Source organism: Lepus europaeus, chromosome 3, assembly GCF_033115175.1.
Source record: "Lepus europaeus isolate LE1 chromosome 3, mLepTim1.pri, whole genome shotgun sequence".
Classification (NCBI taxonomy): Eukaryota; Metazoa; Chordata; class Mammalia; order Lagomorpha; family Leporidae; genus Lepus; species Lepus europaeus.
This window is the reverse complement of record NC_084829.1, coordinates 114,670,023-114,688,002: the sequence shown is the minus strand read 5'-3', so window position 1 is coordinate 114,688,002 and position 17,980 is coordinate 114,670,023. Positions and strand designations below refer to the sequence as shown.

Genomic DNA, 17,980 nt, shown 5'->3' with positions numbered 1-17,980 from the left:
AAATAGTAGAAAAACATAATAAACATAAGAATTGGTACAATTAACATAAGAACTGATAACAAAAAATCAAAGAACAAATATCTAACAAAAACAGAATAAACAGATATTCAAACAAGAAAACACCATATAACAATAAAAACTTGCTACGGCTACAATCAACAGCAAAGACAGCTCCTTTCTTTTAATGCTCAGTCTGGTGACATCTTAAATCAGAGTTAGTAGTTCTGTTTCTTTGCTTTCTTGCCATTTAAAAATAAATAACAATGCAATAGCTTTTAATGGGCCTATTGCAACATTCTTTTCCAAGGTTCTGTCTCCTGTGAAAACAAAAGGAAAATTATGACGACAACGCCGAAACGGCTTTTCGAAAGGAAGTCGGGGCGTTGAGATGCCACTTGGGATGCCCACAACTCACATGGGAGTGGCTGGAGTTGAGTCCCAGCTCTGCTTCCAGCTCCAGCTTCTGCCAGTGTGCACCCTGGGAAGCAGCAGGTGATTCAGGCTCAAGTTCTTGAGTCCTCACCACCTGCATAGGAAATTTGGATTGAATTTTAGGCTCTTGGCTTCAGCCTGGCCCAACCTGGGCTGTTTTGGGCATTTGGGGAGCGAATCAGTGAATGGACTATCTCTTTTCTCTTTTTTTCCTCTCTCTCTCTCTGTCCTTCCAAAAATATGAAAATAAAGAAAAACAAAATCTTTTTACAAAGGGGCATTTGGTGGCTTTAGTACAGAAATCAACAAATAGTAAATGCTGGCAAGGATGTAAGGAAAAAGGCACGCTAATCCACTACTGGTGGGAATGTAAACTGGTAAATCCACTATGGAAGACAGTATGGAGATACCTCAGAAATCTGAATGCAGTCCTACCATACGACCCAGCCATCCCACTCCTGGGAATTTACCCAAGGGAAATGAAATCAGCATATGAAAGAGTTATCTGTACACCCACGTTTATTGCAGCTCAATTTACAACAGCTAAGATATAGAATCAACACAAATGCCCATCAACTGAAGGCTGGATAAAGAAATTATGGGTTATGTACAGCACGGAACACTTTCTTTTTACATGGTAAAAAGAAAAAAAAGCTGAAATCTGGTCATTTGCAACAAAATGGATGAAACTAGAAAACATCATATCTAGTGAAATAAGCCAGTCCCAAAAGGACAAATGCCATATGTTCTCCCTGACCTGTAATAGCTAATAGAGCACCTAAAAGGAAATCTATAAAAAGTGAAATTGACACTTTGAGAAGCAATGACTTTGAAAAGCCCTTGTCTCTACTGTTGAGGAACAGGTTTTTGTTTTTTTTTTTTTTTTAAATATTATTTCTTGAACTCTTCACATAGAGTTAATCATATGTGTATAAAGTTAACTGAAAACAGATCTTCGTAAAAAATTAGAATGGGACTAGGAAAGGGAGGAGGGAGAGGGGTGGGAGAGTGGGTATGGTGGGAAGAATCACCATGTTTCTGAAGCTGTAATTATGAAATGTAAGAAGTTTGTATTCTTAAATAAAAGACTTCTAGGGGAAAACAAAACAAAACAAAAACAAATGGGCATTTGGGAGGCTGGGAGAGGACTTAAGCATGATTTCAGCTGCTGCCTAGGAATGTGAACTTTGGTTCTTGTTTGAGTGCAGAAAACTAGCATGGACAATTATGTTGTGTCCAGAGATTCAAGATGATATTAAGAGGTGTTGTTTTATGGACACTTTTTGGTAAGTATATACATTCTTTTCTTCGTCTTCTATTAGTCACAAAGCCCCGTAATACAGCACCAGTTCCTTCTCAATCTTAGTAGAAGTTCCCTACAAAGAAGTTTTTACTGATTGTACTGCTTGTGCACTAAGCTCCTACATCCCCTTCCACTTTGGAATATTGATTCAGAGCTATCTGCGGCCAAGTCTCTAGAATTACTAGGGCCCCAAACAAAGTCATTTTTACTTTTGCATTTTTGGAGTTTGGAATGATTGACACTCCCCCACTAAGCTAAGAGCTCCCAGAAATCCAGATCTCTTTTCTTTCGTCATTGCACCTCTTAGTAGTCAGTCATTCTCTGTCCACAACTCTATTCTCTCATCACATTGCTTATTACCTTAATCTACTTAGAGATGTCCTGAGCTATGTTATACAATCTTCTGAGAATTAAAATGAGATAGTATAAAGAGCCCAATACAGTATTAAGAATATTATAGTTTCATAGCTAAATTTTATGAGGTTTTTTTTTTTTTTTTTTTTTTTTTTAAAAGATGGTGACTCAAAAATGTGCTAGAGGGCGCTAACTCACTATTTTAGAATGGGATACTGATCTCTCAGGGCAGTAACTTGCTCATCTAAACAGGAACCAAAAATTCAGGTATTTAGTAAGCAAAATATTAGTCATCTTAATTTAATGAAGTATATTAATACAATTCAAATGTTTGTCTACAACGTATTTGAAATTGCGGAAGAACAATTCACAAGTCAGACTGATGGCTAATGGCCTTAAATCACTTATTTTAGTCCCTGTTTGTATATTTTTCCAACCTAGGGTTGCTCGAACAAACAGGGAGAAGAAATGAAAGTAGACAATGTGGATCTTGGTGATGTCTTAAACTGCCCTAATGTGAAGAAATGGCAAACAATCTGTTTACTCAACTATAAAATGGGACGGTAAGTCTAGAGCTTTTCTGGGTCCTTTTCAACTTTAACATTCTATAATATACAATTCTAGCTTATTAAAGAAAAGAAACAGGATTTCTATAAAAATTAACCAAGAAGTGACAAGATAGAATCAAATGTAAAACAGAAAAGAACTGTTAAAATCTGAAAAAATAGGAAAAATCAGCCAACACAAAACAAAACTGCAGTTCCATTTTTTCCTCCCATACAATCCTGAATTTAAAGAATCAGTGTGAGTGACAGATGACTGTCGGAAAGATGGATGGATTGTAAAATATTTTCTGATACCTTCTATATCACCACTCCTTCTGCTAAGTATTCTGTCAAATCTTGTCTTTTTCAGGGAGAGTGATAAAGTAGTTTATGTTGTTTAATGTATTAGTCAGCCAATGGAAAGCATTGTAGTTTTACAATGACTTCATTCATTTCAACCACCTGAAAAACCACAAACATTTATGACTGAAGGCAAAGTTCAGGGAGCAATACTAAATTAAGAAAAGGAGATGAATAGATGAATAAATAATTTGTTTTTAAGTTTATGATGCTCAAAGTGACTCACAGTTTGGGTGCAAGATGAGACTAGAAACAAAGAGCGGAAGTCTGATTTCGCACTAACGGGTTATCTAATATTCCCTGTAGGCTGTGCTGCAGAGATGACAAAGTATGACAAAGAGCTGTGGTAATTTCTAAAATGAACAGATGTCCCTTTGTCTATTTAATGTCTATTTAATACAAATAACAGTTAATAATGTTTGCTTGTTAAATTTCACAAAATTAAAGGTAAAAAATTGCATTGAGAATTTAATAGTTTTGATACAATTATGCTTATAATAAATTTTAAATTATGATAATGAGGCATTTTGAACCCTCTAGATAATTAAAATTCAAGTATTATAACACTGTTTCTCTTTTGAACCTTCTGCAACAGCTTTGTGTTGGCTATGTGTCTTTGATCACATTTCTCAACCTCTCTGAACCTAACTTCCTAATTTATAAGATAGGGCTGTAGTTTGCACTTCGCTAGGTCTCAGTAAGGTGGCTATTATTATCATTGCTATCCAGTTTGCATTGATATAATAATGGTATAAACATGGATGAGGCAATGTTTTAACGAATTCTAGCATATTTCATAAAATAAGTGTAGCATGTGTGGGGGTTCTTTATATACCATTCAAAAAAATCAAAATTTGCTTTACAGTATTTTCAAATACTCTTTCATTCCCTACTTCTTCCTCTGGCATCCAAATTATTTTTAAAAAATAAAAACCACATCTTTTCAGTAGTGAATTCACAAAAGCCCCCTCACAATCTATACAGCTCATAACATCCACCAGGCAACACAGAAACTCCATTTAAAAGTAGAGAAAACATGCAGTCACTTATATGAGATACTCCCCTTGCCAGAGTTGTTTTCAGGAAATCCGGTGTACTGAGGTGTTATGGTGTGACTCTACGTGTGCAGGTGTGGCCAAAAAGCCAGCTGAATAACCAATCCTTCCAACCACACTGCCCGCCCACATCCCCCACACCCACACCACATTGTCCCATGTTCTCCAGGGAACCTGCTATGCTGCTGTGGCCATGCTTTCTGTATTGCACACCATGAATTCAAAGGCATTCTCACGAGTAACTGCTGAAGCTTAGCAACAGCCTGTTGATTGCTGGTGGTTTACAACATCCCACACAAATGGTGTGTTATTTTAAGTCGTACTTTAGCATCTCGGCTCTCTATTCCACTTGGGACCACCCATGATATACAGCAGCTGCGTATGTTCCTAGTTGCCATCTGTCTTTCACACATAGCCTGTCTTGGAGATTCAACTTGAGGGCCTCACATAGTTCAAAGATGACAAAATTCAAACAGCTCCAGGATCTACCTGGAGCACTCCTTGGTGCCAAGGTTCACAGCTATGTGGGAGGTGAGTGATACCAAGCCATTCTGAGAGCTAGAGCTCTTAGTTTACTTAGGCTGCCGTAACAAAAATATCAACCAACGGCAAAGGAAGACCTTTCTCTCTGTCTCTCTCTCTCACTGTCCACTCTGCCTGTCAAAAAAATATATATATATCATAAACCAGGTGATGTATAAACAATAGAAATGTGTTTATCACAGTTCCAGAAGAAGGGAAGGACAAGATCAAAGCACCAGCAGATTCAGTGTGTGGCAAGCGCCTCCTGGGTCAAAGGAGACCATCTTTTCACTATAACCTCACATGGCAGAAGGGTCAGGAGACTACGAGCACCATCTCAGTCATGAGGGCTCTATCATCATGTCTTTTTTTTTTTTTTTGGACAGGCAGAGTGGACAGTGAGAGAGAGAGACAGAGAGAAAGATCTTCCTTTGCCGTTGGTTCACCCTCCAATGGCCGCCGCGGTAGTGCGCTGTGGCCGGCGCACCGCGCTGATCCGATGGCAGGAGCCAGGTGCTTCTCCTGGTCTCCCATGGGGTGCAGGGCCCAAGCACTTGGGCCATCCTCCACTGCACTCCCTGGCCACAGCAGAGAGCTGGCCTGGAAGAGGGGCAACCGGGACAGGATCGGTGCCCCGACCGGGACTAGAACCCAGTGTGCCGGCGCCGCCAGGCAGAGGATTAGCCTAGTGAGCCGCGGCGCCGGCCTCTATCATCATGTCTTAATCGCCTTCCAAGTACCTCATCTCCTAGCACCATCACACTAGCAATTAGGTTCCAACAGTTTTTAAATTTGAGAGGCAGGGAGAGGGGATTTGGGAGAGGAGAGAGAGAGAGAAGAGACAGAGGGGAGAGGGGAGGAGGTGGGGAAGAGAGAGAGAATCTTGCATCTACTGTCTACTCCCCAAAAGCCTGCAACAGCCAGGGCTGGGCTGAACCCAGGAACTCAGTCTGGGTCTCCCATTTGGGTGGCAGGAACCCAACTACCTGAGCCATCACCTTCCGCTTTCCAGTATCTACATTAGCAGGAAGATGGAAATGGAGCAGAGCCAAAGTTTGAATAAAGGCACAAGTAAAGGATGTGGGTGTCCCAAGTGGTATCTTAACCACTGCACCAGATACCCCCAAAATATGAAGTTTGAAGGGACACAAACATTCAGCTTTACAGCAAGTATAACATTAAGGTCTTCTGGAACCACAATCTTCTCTACTCCATTCATTCAGTCAATTAGTCAATTCATCAGGCATTTTTTGAATACCAAATATAGTTGGTACCAGGCACTATTTAAGAATCGTGCATATAAAGTGAGAAAGAGACATGATTCCCAGCCTAAAAGAGAGTAGCCTAGTTGTGAAAACAGAATGAGCAGTTGTTTTTAAATGATCTTTTTGTTTCTCATAATTTTGAACCACCTAAAGGCAGTATTTAGAAATAGTGATGTTTTAAATTATTACAATTGATTTTTCATCTATGATGAAAATTCTAAGCACTCATCTTTCAAAATAATCACACCTACCTTTCTTTAGTCTTCTTTGTATAAAAAATACAGGTCTCTAAGTACCTACAAACCCTCTAGGAATTCTCCTCAGAACTCTATAATAAATAGCATGGATCCAGTCTTCTGTCAGAAAAACAATTTCTTCTTATAGAGTGGAGTGAATGAGTTAAGAAATCAAGACTATCTGCACGAGAAGGCAATGAATGGAAATCTTTTATTTTATTGGAGGTCCCTGATCTTAGATAAAAAGTGGTAAATAACAAAGACTAGATAATAAAAAGTACAGAAAATTGAGCATACATTCCCTTCACATAAAAAGGTCTTCTAGTATCCTGTTATTACCATCTACTTGGAAGAAAAACAAAGTGTCCAAACCATTGAAAAATGCTTTGTTCAGAAAATAATTCCTAAATATATACTAAAGCACTTCTCATTGCTTAATCTGGAATGTTCTGGGCTGACTGGAATGTTTTTAGAAGCTCTTGCCTCAAGAAATTCTACCTTAAACCCAAACCACAAGAGCCCATTCCAAATCATTAGCGTTTCCACTGGGACTCACCACTCAAATCACATAAAGTTCTATGACAAAGACTTCCCAATAATTAATTTCCAGAGGTATGCAAAAAAAGAGCACTTTTCTGATTTGGAAGGTATTCCAACTGCCTGAGTTAATCAAAATGCTTAGGTAGTTGGTACCACTCCTTTTTAAAATTAAATGGAGGCGAAGGACAGGACCACTACCTTCCTGCCTGGTCTACCTTCCCAGTCTCATTTTCCACTGCCTGCCCTCACACATCTACACTCCAGCTATACCAATCTAGTTGAACTCCCCAAACCAGACAAGCTGGAAATAGAAATAACAGGGGGATTTGGAAAAACTTGTGAGTTTCTTAAGGGACAGCCAGGGGTTTTGGGACAGAGCCATGGCAGGAAACCACACTCTTCTACAGTACATGGGACTCTGACATTGTTAGGGACCCTTTATTCATGATCTTTCTGTTCAATATTCCCACAAAACATACACTGGTCACACGTTTTACTTGTTTCCAGGGCCTTAACTATTTTTTCTTCAGACATAGTTAAGGAGTCTCCTAATCTCTTGCTCTTTTGGCCCATCCTCTACACTGGAGCTATACTTGTCTTTCTAAAATGCCAATTTGGTTATTTAAGAAGAAAAAATCCTTCATAGGGTCTTCATTATTTGCAGCAATTTCCACTTAGAGGGAAAACCTGCCCCTAGAGTATATGTGTGGAACATGGGGACCTATTACAGCCACTTTAAGAAACTTTTCAGACCCTCACACACACATGGAGGTACATGACATCATCTCTTTCCCACCCTAAGAATGTTGCTGCCATGCTGGCTCAGGAACACGTGTATGCTGTGTCACTGTTATGCTGAAGCATAATAACAAGGGGTTGAGGAGTCCTCACTGCACACTGAAGTCCGGGTTCCTTAGCATGCTCTACCAAGTCCAGCACAAAATCCTCCCTGCTCTTCTTCCCGGTCTCATCTTCAACCACTCCTCATCCCGCACCCTGTGGGCCAACAGTACCAACCTGGGTAAATTCCTGAACCAGACTTGCTGTTTCCAACTTTGATGTCTTTAGGTGATTCTGCTTATCCAGAATGCACTTCTCCTCTTTACAGTTAGTGAATTTTCATTTAATCTTTCAGATGGCGCATAAAATTATATCATCAGCCAGAACCTGTTTCTGAATTTCAGGTTTGGATGTATAGAAAGTGTTGAACATGGCCGGCGCCACGGCTCACCAGGCTAATCCTCCGCCTTGCGGCACCGGCAAACCGGGTTCTAGTCCCGGTCGGGGCACCGATCCTGTCCCGGTTGCCCCTCTTCCAGGCCAGCTCTCTGCTGTGGCCAGGGAGTGCAGTGGAGGATGGCCCAAGTGCTTGGGCCCTGCACCCCATGGGAGACCAGGAGAAGCACCTGGCTCCTGCCATCGGATCAGCGCACTGCGCCGGCCGCAGCACGCTACCGCGGCGGCCATTGGAGGGTGAACCAACGGCAAAAGGAAGACCTTTCTCTCTGTCTCTCTCTCTCTCACTGTCCACTCTGCCTGTCAAAAAAAAAAAAAAAAAAAAAAAAAGTGTTGAACATGGCTACACAAGCTCCTGAACTCTACTTCCCCCTACTTGATCTTGCTACAGTCAGCACATCTCAGTTCATTGCATCTCTGTTTTTCTGACTTCTCACCTCATAACCCAAATCTTCTCTGCAATCTATGAAGGCATGTATGATCTGATCTTGTTCCCATCATCCTCTGCTTGCCCACTTACTCTGCTGTGTCAACACTGGCCTTCTGAAAAACATCACGTATTGGCCTTTTTTTTTTTTTTTTGACAGGCAGAGTGGACAGTGAGAGAGAGAGACAGAGAGAAAGGTCTTCGTTTTGCTGTTGGTTCACCCTCCAATGGCCGCCGCGGTTGGCACGCTGCGGCCGGCGCACCGCTCTGATCCAATGGCAGGAGCCAGGTGCTTATCCTGGTCTCCCATGAGGGTGCAGGGCCCAAGCACTTGGGCCATCCTCCACTGCACTCCCTGGCCACAGCAGAGAGCTGGCCTGGAAGAGGGGCAACTGGGACAGGATCGGTGCCCTGACTGGGACTAGAACCCGGTGTGCCGGCGCCGCTAGGCGGAGGATTAACCTAGTGAGCCGCGGCGCCGGCACGTATTGGCATTTCTAACTACTGCTCTTCTTGGAATGCTTTTCTCTTAGATTTACTTCTACTTCTTCCCAAATCCCCACTAAATTGACAGTACATGCATTTTTAAAATGATGAAGATAGTCAGAATGGAGACACCAATACAGCCAACCATGATTACCCAACTTAAGTTAGATTTTCCCCTTCCTAGTCTCCTTACCTTGCCTTTTTCACCTATAGCATATATTATCCTCCAAAAGATTATATACTCATAAATGGTGCTAATCTGTCAAAACCATCCCTATAATTTAAGCCCCAAGAAGCCAGGAATCGTTTTAGATGAAGTATTCTAAGTACTAGGACATTACCTAGCATTTAGTGTGCTTTAAAAATATTTGTGAAAGTGTTTGTGAAAAATACTTCAAAAACATTTGTGAAAAAGTATATGTGGAACGGATTTATACAGCAAAGAGGCAGAGAGTCCTCAGAACGACAGCAAAAGGAGACTTGAGGACAACTAACAGCAGTATTTCATATTGGAGCAAGAGGAAAGAAGAGCTTACCCTCCAAAGAACCAAAAACTGCCAGGATACCCCATAGATGTGGCTGATACAGAGTGTGAAGACTCATACTTGTGTTGGGCAGTTCAGGGATCAAATAAGATTGCTTCACAAGTAAGCAAGCGAAATCAAGACACAATCATTAACTCGGGAAACCAAAGTTGTACATGAAAGAAGTTATCTCAAAAAATTGTGGAAAATGAAATGTTTATTTTAGTGGAAAAAAATTTAAGTCCATGCATACTGTTTTCAAGATATACATTTTCCACCAACTTTTTGAAAACCTCTTGTATGCATGAATCTTAAAACTCCTTCGCAGCCAAAAAAAAAAAAAAAAAAAAAGAAAGAAAGAAAGAAAGAAAGAAAAAGAAAAGAAAACCAAAACCTATTTTTCACAAACTGAAGTGGCCTTATATACAGCTAACCTATAAGTCACCATCACAACATATAAATAGTAAGCATTGACATAAACTTCAAATCCTGATGGATCGAGATTAGGGCCACGGGTCGGAGCAGCCACCGCCGCTGGGGGACCCTGTTGGAAACAGCCGCCACCGCCTCTTTCATCTCTTCTGGGCTAGGGGCCAGGGCCAGGTGAGGGGAGTGGGGTTTCGGGCAGGTAGAACTGGGTGAGGCGGCGACTTTCACCTGGGTCTGGGTAGGAAGGTGTCCAGACTGTACCGACCCACCGACCGCCCAGTGGCTCCGACGACGTGGCTTACATCAGCCAGAAGCTGTAATCAGAAGCAGAACCAGATGTCGAATGCAGGCAACTTGATATGGGAGGTGTTGCATGTCTGTGTCAGTAGACCCAATTGGAGCTCTACCAGTCAGTTCAATGGCGTCCTCTACTGCTGTGCCTGCAGGATTCCACTATGAAACAAAGTACGTTGTTCTTAGCTACTTGGGACTCTCTCAGGAAAAGCTGCAAGAGCAACATCTTTCTTGCCCCCAAGGGATTCAACTAGATGTAGCTTCACAATCTCCGGATCAAGAAGTTTTATTAAAAGTTAAATCTGAAATTGAAGAAGAGCTAAAATCCCTGGACAAAGAAATTTCTGAAGCCTTCACCAGCACTGGCTTTGACCGTCACACTCCTCCAGTTTTTAGCCCTGCTAACCCAGAAAGCTCCATCGAAGACTGCCTGGCCCATCTTGGAGACAAAGTGTCACAGGAACTGAAAGAACCTCTGCATACAGCACTGCAGGTGCTCCTCAGCCAGCCAGTGACATATCAGGCATATCGTGAGTGTACGCTGGAGACTGCAGTTCATGCCAGCGGGAATAAGGTGCATTACCAGGAAGTTGGATCTGGATTAGAGTAGCCAATACATGAACCAGGCACTTCAGTATGGGATGCAGACATTCCAGGCATTGGCTTACTTAACCCATTGCACCACAATGCCTGCCCCAGGTTTAATCGTTTTGGCAAGAGTACTTCACTGATAGGTTTCTGTATTTCGTGTTGTATCACATAGGATGATGCATAAGGTCTAGTCGTCACTTAAATTGTATTTTGAAATAGACAAATCAAAGATAAATCTAATCAATGAATTAGGTGCAGACAAAATTTATGATACATGCCTTTTACTATAATTCTTAAGACACCGACGGGTTATATCATAGATTTTTGGATTGATATATGTAATTTATCATCACAGAAATCCATTGACTAGAATGGGCCTCACAGGTATAAATTAGTATGTTTGGTTTCTATACCAGGCAAGCTCATATATTCTTTAACAAAAAGATAATGTAAGTTTAAGTGAGCCTAACCTACTGGAGAAAGAGGCCACAAAGTTTATAGGAGAAGATATCAGGGGACTAAATAATATCTTGATAAAGGCAGGCCAGTGAAAGTAATTCTTTTTCATGTTCTATTGAAAAACTGTTGAAGAAGAAAATAATTTATTATGTGATGTAGGCATTACAATTATCCAGAAAGGGAGTAACTTAGAGAAAGAATCAAAGAATAAGACTGTTTACTTAATTTTAGACCTAAAAATGTGATCTTGGAGTGGATGCTTGGGAATCCAGTTTTGTTTTACCATTTAAAAAGTAATTATATGATAGGAACAGGGGGTGGGCAGGCATTTTGCATGGTGGGTGGGATGCTGCTCGAGATGCCTGCTTCCTGGATCGGAGTGCTTGGTTCAAGTCCTGGCTCCTTTGGTTTTGATTCATCATCCTGCTAATGTGCACTCTGAACAGCAGCAGGTGGTAGATTTGGGTGCCTCTGGTTTTGCTCCGAGAAATGCTTTTCGAATTGACAAGACGAGGTCAGGAGCCTTTGAGTGCACCGCTGCAGTTTGGCGTGACATATCCGGAGGACTACGCAGCAGAGTACATCGTTCAGCAAGGTGGCTGGGGCACTGTATTTAATCTTGAGTCTGAGGAGGAGGAATATCCTGGAGTTATTGCAGAGGACAGCAATGACATTTATTTATTTATTTATTGTTTTGTTTTTCAATTGCTTGTTGCTTGTATAGAAATACGATCAATTTTTATATGATGAATTTTGTATCCTGTGACTTTGACTCTTAGTTCCAGGAGCTCTTTTTTTTTTTTTGAAGATTTAATAGGATTCTTTTTTTTTTTTTTTTTAACAGGCAGAGTGGATAGTGAGAGAGAGAGAGACAGAGAGAAAGGTCTTCCATTGGTTCACCCTCCAATGGCCGCTGCGGCCAGCGCAACTCAGACAGCAATGACATTTACATCTTGCCCAGTGACAACTCTGCACAAGTCAGTCCCCCAGAGTCTCCAACTGTGACCACTTCGTGGCAGTCGGAGAGCTTACCTGCCTCCCTGTTGGCCAGCCAGAGTTGGCACATGGAAAGCCTGCCAGTGTCCCTAGGTGCTGAGTCCTGGCAGCAGATAGCCATGGATCCTGAAGAAGTCAAGAGCTTAGACAGCAATGGAGCTGGCGAGAAGAGCGAGAACAACTCTTCGAATTCTGACATTGTGCATGTGGAGAGAGAAGAAATACCTGAGGGTGTGGAAGAGGGCGCTGTGGCTCCTGTGCCGCCCAGGGAGCTGCATGAGGCCTTCCCTACAGCTCCAGCTCCCTTGCTCCCACATATCAATGCCACTTCCTTTCTGGAGACCAGGGAATCTGGCCCAGAGATGACTGCAGTAGAGGAAGCCAGCCCTGCCACATCTTTGTTTGTAGAACTTGATGAAGAAGAAGTGAAAGCAGCAGCAGTGGAACCTCCTGAAGTAGAGCAGGTGGTGACCCCTGCACTGAAATCTGCATCAACACCGCAGAGAGGAGAGGAGTCACATGTGAGCAAAGAGAGCCTTCCAGAAGAGCCCTCCCCCACTGGAGGTGCAAAGGCCGTCCCACTGTGTGAGGGCAAGTTCATCCTGCTGTTTGGAGGGGCTGCTGCTGCTGCTATCCTGGCAGTGGCTGTTGGGGTGGCATTGGCTCTGCGGAAGAAATAGATTCTCCAAAAGAGGAAGAAGACGCTGTGTTTGCTGGATTTGAACTGCCAGCAGCTGAATGGGTGTTTGTGGAACACTTGGGGATAATTGGGGTTTTCTGCTCAACATGGCAGCGGGTTGATCCACACAGTAGGGCTTGAGGTCGAGGGTGTTCATGGTCATCTGTGAATTCCAAGGGCCTTGTCTCATGTTAGATTCAGAATTACAGAAGTACAGAGCTCCCTCTAGAATGGAGTTTCTAGCTGGCGCCGCGGCTCACTAGGCAGATCCTCCGCCTTGCGGCGCCGGCACACCGGGTTCTAGTCCCCCGGTCGGGGCACCGATCCTGTCCCGGTTGCCCCTCTTCCAGGCCAGCTCTCTGCTGTGACCAGGGAGTGCAGTGGAGGATGGCCCAAGTGCTTGGCTCCTGCACCCCATGGGAGACCAGGAGAAGCACCTGGCTCCTGCCATCGGATCAGCGCGGTGCACCGGCCGCAGCGCGCTACCGCGGCGGCCATTGGAGGGTGAACCAACGGCAAAGGAAGACCTTTCTCTCTGTCTCTCTCTCACTGTCCACTCTGCCTGTCTAAAAATAAAAAAAATTTAAAAAAAATTAGAATGGAGTTTCTCTACTTTGCTGTCATTGACATTTTGATAATTCCCTGTAGGAGGAGGCTGTCCTGTACATCCTAGGATGTTTAGCAACATCTTGGCCTCTGCAGATGCAGTAGCACCCCACTTCCTAATGTGACGGCTGAAGCGGTCTGAGAGGTTGCCAAGTGCTTGCTGTGGGCAGTCCCCCATGGATAGCCAGTGTGTTATTGGTGGGGGGTGTGTGTGAGTGGGAACATCTAAGATGGAAGTCCCAGCCAGGAGGGTTTGCTATCACTCCACTGGGCAGTGATTCCTCTGCTGGGATCTCATCTGTCCTGGTGGCCAGGCTGTGTGTGCAGCCAGCCACCTCTGACTCTTGCTCTCTCCCTTCTTCCTGTCCCTTCATGGGGAGTGGGCTCCCCTCCCGTCTCCGCCATCTCTCAGGTCCCTTCCCAGACCCCATAGGAGAGTGCTCTGTGCTTCTGCCCAGACTTGCCACTTCCCCAAGGCTTCCTCCACCTCCACCTTGTAGAGATGTTGCCTTTAGGAATCTTACAAAATAAGTCAATATAGAGTAACACGAGACCTGGGGCTCCCTAACCTGTGAGTGCAGTACAGGTGACAGCCAGAGAAACATCCAGCCCTTCAGTCAGTGTCACCCCCTTGCCTGTGGGTGCTTCCTAATAGCATCTGCTGTTTCTGTGCCCTGGGTTGGTATGTGCCCCCCATGGCTGACCTCAGTCTTGTTCCTGCTCCTCCACCTCTTGGTGGGTCTCTTGCCACCTGGGGCTCACAGACCCAGTTGAATTTCAAGTCTTACTAAATATAATATCATTGAGATAAAATGGCAGATATCATCTTATCATTTAAGTATCAAAGGTAAAAGACAAAAGAGGCTTGAGTTTCAAGACAGAGGCCACCTTGAGATTCACACTCGGCTTCCAAAGTCCAGAATGGAGGCTTCTCTGCCTGGACTAAGCACAGCACAGATGCCAGGGGTGCCCGACATAGCAGTCACCCAAGTCTCTGACAGCGGAGAATCAGCGGCATTTTCTTTCAACTGGCCCATCCCTAAAGTAGGGGAGGAACTGCACCCTCACATGGCTGAAGGTCACTGTGTCACTGTGCAGAGCACGACTGGTTTTTTTAAAAAGGTCACTTCAGATTTACTTAGTAAATGTAACACATTACTTTTTAGAGCCTGAAATTTATAATAAAATTACTTTATCTACTCTTACCACCAAAAAAAAAAAAAAAAAAAAAAAAAACCCGGATCAACAGGTAAAGAAAGAGGGGCTGTGTAAGGACTAAGTCCTCTTCTTCATTGGTAGGCAGTTTGACTTTATTACAAGTACATACAGGCCCCAGAATTGTGGTGCACTGGGTTAAGCCACCACTTGCGATGCTGGCATCCCATATTGGAGGCCACATGGGACCCCAGCTGCTCCACTTTTGATCCAGCTCCCTGCTGATTTGCCTAGGAAAGCAGCACAAGATTGTTCAAGCCCTTGGGCCTGTGCCACCCTTTTAGAAGAATCAGTTGTAGTTCCAGGCTCTTATCTTCTGCGTGACCCAACCCGAGCTGTTGTGGCCATGGGGAGTGAACCAGCAGATGGAAGATCTTTCTCTCTCTCTGTAACTCTGCTTTTCAAAGATATAAAATAAATCTTAAAAAATAAAATACATAACCAATCAATTGCTGGGATAATAAGGAATTATTATTATTATTATTATTATTTGACAGGCAGAGTGGATAGTGAGAGAGAGAGAGACAGAGAGAAAGGTCTTCCTTTTTGCCGTTGGTTCACTCTCCAATGGCCGCTGCGGCCAGTGCATCTCGCTGATCCGAAGCCAGGAGCCAGGTGCTTCTTCTGGTCTCCCATGGGGTGCAGGGCCCAAGGACTTGGGCCATCCTCCACTGCCTTCCCGGGCCATAGCAGAGAGCTGGCCTGGAAGAGGGGCAACCGGGAGAGAATCCGGCGCCCCAACCGGGACTAGAACCCGGTGTGCCGGCGCCGCAAGGTGGAGGATTAGCTTGTTAAGCCACGGAGCCAGCCAGAAATTATTTTTTATAAGCACAGATCAAGAGAAGTGAGAAGGGAAGGAAAGTACTTTAAAAAAAATAAAATAAACCTCTGGTCCTATTTGGCTTTTTCAATCATATATGTTTATAACATATACAAAATAAATTTACTATTAGAGAGAGAAACTGGCTGATGCCGCGGCTCAATAGGCTAATCCTCCACCTGGTGGCACCGGCACACTGGATTCTAGTCCCGGTCGGGGCGCCGGATTCTGTCCCGGTTGCCCCTCTTCCAGTCCAGCTCTCTGCCATAGCCCAGGAGTGCATGGAGGATGGCCCAAGTGCTTGGGCCCTGCACCCCATGGGAGACCAGGATAAGCACCTGGCTCCTGCCTTCGGATCAGAGCGGTGCGCCGGCCACAGCGCGCTGGCCCCGGCGGCCACTGGAGGGTGAACCAACAGCAAAGGGAAGACCTTTCTCTCTCTCTCTCTCTCTCTCACTGTCCACTATGCCTGTCAAAAAAAAAAAAAAAAAAAAGAAAAAAGAAAAGAAAAAAAAGAGAGAGAAACTATACACTCAAGAAAAAGAGCTCTAGTATGATTTTATCATTTTTTATTCTTCATGGTGATACATGTCTTTTGTATTTTTACTTTTTATTTTTATTTGACAGAAAGAGTTTAACAGTGAGAGAGAGAGACAGAGAGAAAGGTCTTTCTTCCGTTGGTTCACCCCACAAATGGCCGCTACAGCCAGTGCTGCGCTGATCCAAAGCCAGGAGCCAGGTGCTTCCTCCGGGTCTCCCATGTGGGTACAGGGCCCAAGCACTTGGGCCATCCTGCACTGCCTTCCTGGGCCACAGCAGAGAGCTGGAACAGAAGAGGAACAACCAGGACTAGAACCCGGAGCCCATATGTGATGCCATCGCCACAGGCGGAGGATTAACCAAGTGAACCACGGTGCCGGTCCCTGTGATACATGTCTTGACACAGAATTTGAACCTGTTAAAGTAAATGACCATGTAGTGGAATACATGGTTTCTCTCATTTTGTTGAAAATTTGTATTTCATTGACATTACATAACATAAAGCAAACATCTATCTAAAATATAGCTGGAAAATACGTCATTTTTGCCAACATGTTAAAAAAGGGGCAGAAACTAACTTCTCAACATGAGCTAAAGAATGAAACCAAGAAGCTTTGCCAATAGAAACAAAACAAGCACAGACATACAGAGGGGACAGGGACTGAGAGCCTCTAGCCTGCTTTGCTTTGGCCTCTATTTGGTCTGTATATGTTCAGGGCTCAGTCAGATCCTCTCAAGTTCTCTTTGCAGCATCAAACCTTTACAATTTTTCCCTCTAAATTGTTCCATGTCAAAGATGGCCACATGGCCGGCGCTGTGGCTCAATAGGCTAATCCTCTGCCTGTGGCGCCAGCACACCGTGTTCTAGTCCCAGTCAGGGCGCCGGATTCTGTCCCAGTTGCCCCTCTTCCAGGCTAGCTCTCTGCTGTGGCTCAGGAGTGCAGTGGAGGATGGCCCAAGTCCTTGGGCCCTGCACCTCATGGGAGACCAGGAGGAAGCACCTGGCTCCTGCCTTTGGATCAGCGTGGTGCGTCGGCCGCAGCGCGCTGGCCATGGCGGCCATTGGAGGGTGAACCAACGGCAAAGGAAGACCTTTCTCTCTGTCTCTCTCTCTCACTGTCCACTCTGCGTGTCAAAGAAAAAAAAGAAAAAACACAACAAAACAAAGATGGCCACATTTCCCAATTTACTCAATAGTCTTGGTTTATATCTGTTGTAACTATTAACTCCTCAAAGTGTCGCAGTTTGGAATGTAAATTGCACAGCTCTCCCACTCGTGACTATATCCTTTTTTGTTTTGTTTTAAATTTCTAAGGAAACACATGAATTTAATTTTAAACTTACAAACACCATATTTTATAACATGCTTTCTCTTAAAATCTGAAGAAATTACAGATTATTTTGTGAGTCGTTTGTGAGTTCATCAAGGATTTATAAAAAACCAAATCAGCCATAATGTAAAACATATTTATTTTAAAACATTATTCATTGTGCAAAATATTTTGTTAAAACATATTTCCTAGTAACCTTAGAACATAAGGTCCCTGGGGGTTGAGCCACTGCTTGTGATGTATCAGAGCACCAGTTCAAGTCCCAGCTGCTCTGTTTCAAATTCAGCTCCCTGAAAATGCATCTGGGAAAGCAGCAGCAGATGGCCCAAGTACTTGAGCCTCTGCCTGACCAGTCTTGCTATTGCTGCCATTTGGGGAGTGAACCAGCAGAGGGAAGATCTCTCTCTGTCTCTCCCTCTTTCACTCTGCCTTTCAGATAAAGAATTCTTAAAAACAAAAACAACAAAAACCACCCAAAACTATTACCCCCAAAAAGATGAATCAAATATTTGTGGAAAAATTAATATTTTGAGTGATAAAATGAATTTTAACAATTCCAAGCAGGCACTGTGGTGAAGTGGGTAAAGCCACCACCTAAGAGGCCAGTATCCCATATGGGCGCCAGTTGGAGTCCTAGCTGCTCCGCTTGGGATACAGCTCCCTGCTAATGGCCTTGGAAAGGCAGTGGAGGATGACCCAAGTGCTTGGGTCCCTGCTACCCAAGTGGGAGACCCG

The 17,980-nt window shown here is 43.7% G+C and overlaps 1 protein-coding gene across 1 annotated transcript; it reads left to right on the top strand.

Moving 5' to 3' along the window:
- Positions 1 to 10,094: 10,094 nt before the first annotated feature.
- LOC133757058 (bcl-2-like protein 13) lies at positions 10,095 to 12,944 on the top strand. The gene is made up of 3 exons (XM_062187670.1): positions 10,095 to 10,582; positions 11,518 to 11,730; positions 12,003 to 12,944. The coding sequence occupies exons 1-3, from the start codon at positions 10,133 to 10,135 to the stop codon at positions 12,732 to 12,734; spliced, it is 1,395 nt and encodes a 464-aa protein (XP_062043654.1). The 5' UTR covers positions 10,095 to 10,132; the 3' UTR covers positions 12,735 to 12,944.
- Positions 12,945 to 17,980: the final 5,036 nt, after the last annotated feature.

Excerpts from the sequence above, each read along its gene's own strand:
- LOC133757058 (XM_062187670.1), top strand. The coding sequence starts at position 10,133 with ATGGCGTCCTCTACTGCTGTGCCTGCAGGATTCCACTATGAAACAAAG. Across the intron at positions 10,583-11,517 it reads TTCATGCCAGCGGGAATAAG|ATTTGGGTGCCTCTGGTTTT; the intron begins GTGCATTACCAG and ends AGCAGGTGGTAG. Across the intron at positions 11,731-12,002 it reads TTGCAGAGGACAGCAATGAC|ATTTACATCTTGCCCAGTGA; the intron begins ATTTATTTATTT and ends GACAGCAATGAC.